At 47.1% G+C, this 3,449-nt stretch overlaps 1 protein-coding gene across 1 annotated transcript; it reads left to right on the top strand.

Annotated features, from left to right (window-relative positions):
* Positions 1-1,037: 1,037 nt before the first annotated feature.
* Positions 1,038-1,568, top strand: H310_04236 (hypothetical protein; the record flags this gene model as incomplete). Its single annotated transcript, XM_008868494.1, has 1 exon — positions 1,038-1,568. The coding sequence occupies one exon, from the start codon at positions 1,038-1,040 to the stop codon at positions 1,566-1,568; it is 531 nt and encodes a 176-aa protein (XP_008866716.1).
* Between the last annotated feature and the right edge of the window lie 1,881 nt (positions 1,569-3,449).

Below are 3,449 nucleotides of genomic sequence, written 5' to 3'. Positions count from 1 at the left end.
GAAATTCTAGAATCGAAATTCCGACTTTGCGCGTGTCTTTGCACCTCACGGGCAAAATGTCCAAATTTCTACATTTGCAAAATCACTCTAATAGACTTTGAGTGCATCACCAAAAAGAAAATTAGCTCTGGAATACAATGGGCGTTGGTAGAACCTGTAATTCTACATAGGCTCTCAGATACCAACTGCGAAAGTTTGAATCCGCAGAAAACACTCTTATGAACCACATATCCTGTGTACATCTATATCTTTGGCAGATATCAAATTCCAAAGTGTCTCTCTTCGTTGTCCTGTGTATATTAATACCTAATCACCAGCAACATCAGAGCGTTCGTATTGCTGCGAGCTGGTATCATGACAAACAAGAACAGAATTTTTAGCATAACTTCGCCGATACTACTCCAATTTCGTTCAAATAAAAACGAATCGCTTCCTTTTGATTAGCACTATCGATTCTCGCTTCAAACGAAGAATATTTAAGGAGTTTGCGCCAAAAGATACAGCGACATACGAGCAATCATTTTTCAACATGCCAGACCACAACTACGACGACGACTACGACTTTGTCTCTTCGAAGCGTTCACGTGCTCTCACACTTGGAGAACTCATGGACATCCTACGCCTTCACGCCTATTTCCGCAAAGAGGGTCATCGTGAAGTATCAGGCGATGTTGCGAGGATATAGGGCCGTATCAAGAAAACTGTCCAGTAAGTTTGGTCGAAGTACATCACGATCAAGAGAATAGTCGTTGCAAGCCCACCAGCAAACCGGCCTACGCACAAAACGCGCATCAAAGCTCTGCGGAGGTTAGCTGTTACATGTGTTCGTGCGTTCAAAACGGTTAGAGCGTGCTCGAGTCGTTGCAGAGGACATTTTGGCTCTGTTGGTCGTTCACAAGCACTTGGGTGTTGACTTTATTGACCCAAAGGCCATCGCTGCAGCGTTGTGAGCTACGCAGAATTTCTTTGTCAAGAACATTTTTAAGAGAGGTAAACAAGGTGATGGCACGTACGGATTGTCGAGCGGCGTAATTGTAATGCAGGATATCTACGTGCAAAAGGAGGCCGATGCCCGCTTGGAGGAACCTCCACGATCTTTGATGTACATTAATGAGCCATACATCCACCATCACTACGCAAGACATGGTGACAGCCTTTACGATCCCGATGACAAGTTGTCTCAACCGCCAATGGCCAAACACAAGGGTCGCCGCCTTTGCTTTGTCGCCGGCGTAAAGAGTTCGGGGCCGGACAATTCGCACCTGGTTGAACTCGAAATCTCTCAAGGGGACCAGCGCCAACCGAAGAGCTGTCAGGCCATGTTTACGCACGATTTCTTCGTTGACTCGTTCGCAGACGTCTTGGACGAGTTGGAGAGGCTAGAACAGTACAGTGTTATCATTGTCATGGATAATGTCAAGTACCATCGTGGACGAGCAAATGGAACACCTAACGGATCGATAAAGAAAACGGTTATGCTGAACGAATGCAGGACGTTGGGCCTGGACGTGCCGAACGCGTCAAAGCCTGTGATTTGGAACGCGCTGATGACTTACATTGACAAATAAGTGCCATCAGAAGTCACGATGATTGCGACGAACAGTGGGCACAAGGTGGTGTGGACGCCCCCTTATCACTCTAATCTGCAGCCTGTTCAGATGATATGGTCAGAGGTTAATGGTGTCATTGGGAGGCAGTACAGTGTTGCAACAACTTTCGAAGATGTGCGATGTCGCCTGAATGCTGTCTTTTCTGTTCTTTTTGATATTCGATCTACAATTGCATTGAACACACGACCGAGAAGGTCAAGGCTCTTGTCGGTACCTCCATGCTCTTGATGATGCTGACGATGCCGCTGGTTTTGGTGGTAGAGAGCGCGAAAATAGTGGTAGCAGCAGGATAGATGACGCTATAGATAGCATGACATAATCGTGTAAGAGCAAATACCTCGTGATTTTTGATATTTTGGTGTATTAATCGTCTCAAGGTTTTTCTGTCAATAGTCCTTCTCTAAATTTATACAATTTTCAAGATGAAAAAGGAGTCCTGGATGCTCTCGACCACAGTAAGGCACTAAACAAAAACAATCCCCGTTGATTCGCTCATTACCCTTGTTCAACCCCCGTGCACACACCAACTAGCTGCCATATAGGCTTCTTATAACCTCGACGGTGTTGAGGACTTCTCCTTCGACGTCGTTATGCGGGCTAATGTAGACGACCTGTCTTGCCTACGGTGGTGCTTGCGGGTGGGCTCATTAAGAGCTCAATACTCTGTCACAAGTGTGCGAAGGCCATGACTTCATGCGAGAAGTTCCAACGCTGGCGCTGCAGTCGCGTATCGTGCCGTTCGGTTGAGCGCAGTATCAAATCGGGAACATTCTTTTCAAAAGCAAAACAACGATTCGAACCCTCGCACGCATCATACGACACCAAGCATCGCGACGCCTGTCTCATATGTCATCGAAGATTTCTAAGTATCCTCCAGAACTGCCAGCGACTGGTACACAACATGTGCTCGTCCGAGATGCTCTAGTGCGAAATGAAGGTACCTCTAAGATTTTACGCATACCTTCACAATTCGAACCCTCGCACGCATCATACGACACCAAGCACCGCGATGTACTTATGCATTATGAGATGTTTTAGATTGGTGGAGTGGGCTCCGTTGTCGAGATCGACGAAACGTCGCTCAAGAAGTCCAAGGAAAATTGCGGAAAGCGGTATCCGGAGTGTTGACTTTTTGTTGGCGTCGACAGAACGACGAAGAAGTGGTTTGGCGTACTGACATATGAAGACCCACCCAAGCATACGTTGTCTGCTCATTCGAAAACACGTGCGACCCGGTGGTCGAGCATTTCGGACAAATTCGGGTCGCACGTGACTTCGAAGGACGAGCACGCGTTAGCTAACAATCCTGCCTTGGCAGGAATGGAAAATACTCCCATCAATGGGTAAATCACTCTGAAACAATCGTGAACTCTGCCAACGTCGCCCACACGCAGTTCGTGAAGGGTGTGTGGGAAGGCCGCGTGAAGCTGTAGGCCATGCGTGGAGTTCATCGAGACCACCTGCCAGGATATTTGGATGAGTTCCTTTGGCGCCCGTGGTATTTTCCAAGTGGCGCTCGAGGTAACTTTTAATGTATGGGACTTGTTATTGTAATCAAAAGATCCTATTAAGGTTCCAGAGCGAGAACGTCTGGTGAGCTCCACTATTGAAAGCCACAATGGGCGTGTGCAAAATTACATGCAGAAATACTTGTAATACAAGAAGTGCCATGGAGGTAGATGTCAGTCAGTACAGTTGACCCTGCTTTAGGCCCTGGTCTGGGAATCAAATGCTTCATGTCTCTGTCTGACAATTTGACAACCATTGGTTCAATTTCCGGAAATCCGGAAAACGTTCATGCTTGGGTTCTGGCTCACGAGACAGAGACTCTCCATCCAC

The sequence above is a fragment of the Aphanomyces invadans genome (genome assembly GCF_000520115.1).
Source record: "Aphanomyces invadans strain NJM9701 unplaced genomic scaffold supercont1.6, whole genome shotgun sequence".
NCBI lineage: Eukaryota > Oomycota > Saprolegniomycetes > Saprolegniales > Verrucalvaceae > Aphanomyces > Aphanomyces invadans.
The sequence above is the reverse complement of the archived record's forward strand: the minus strand, read 5'-3'. Positions and strand labels throughout refer to the sequence as shown.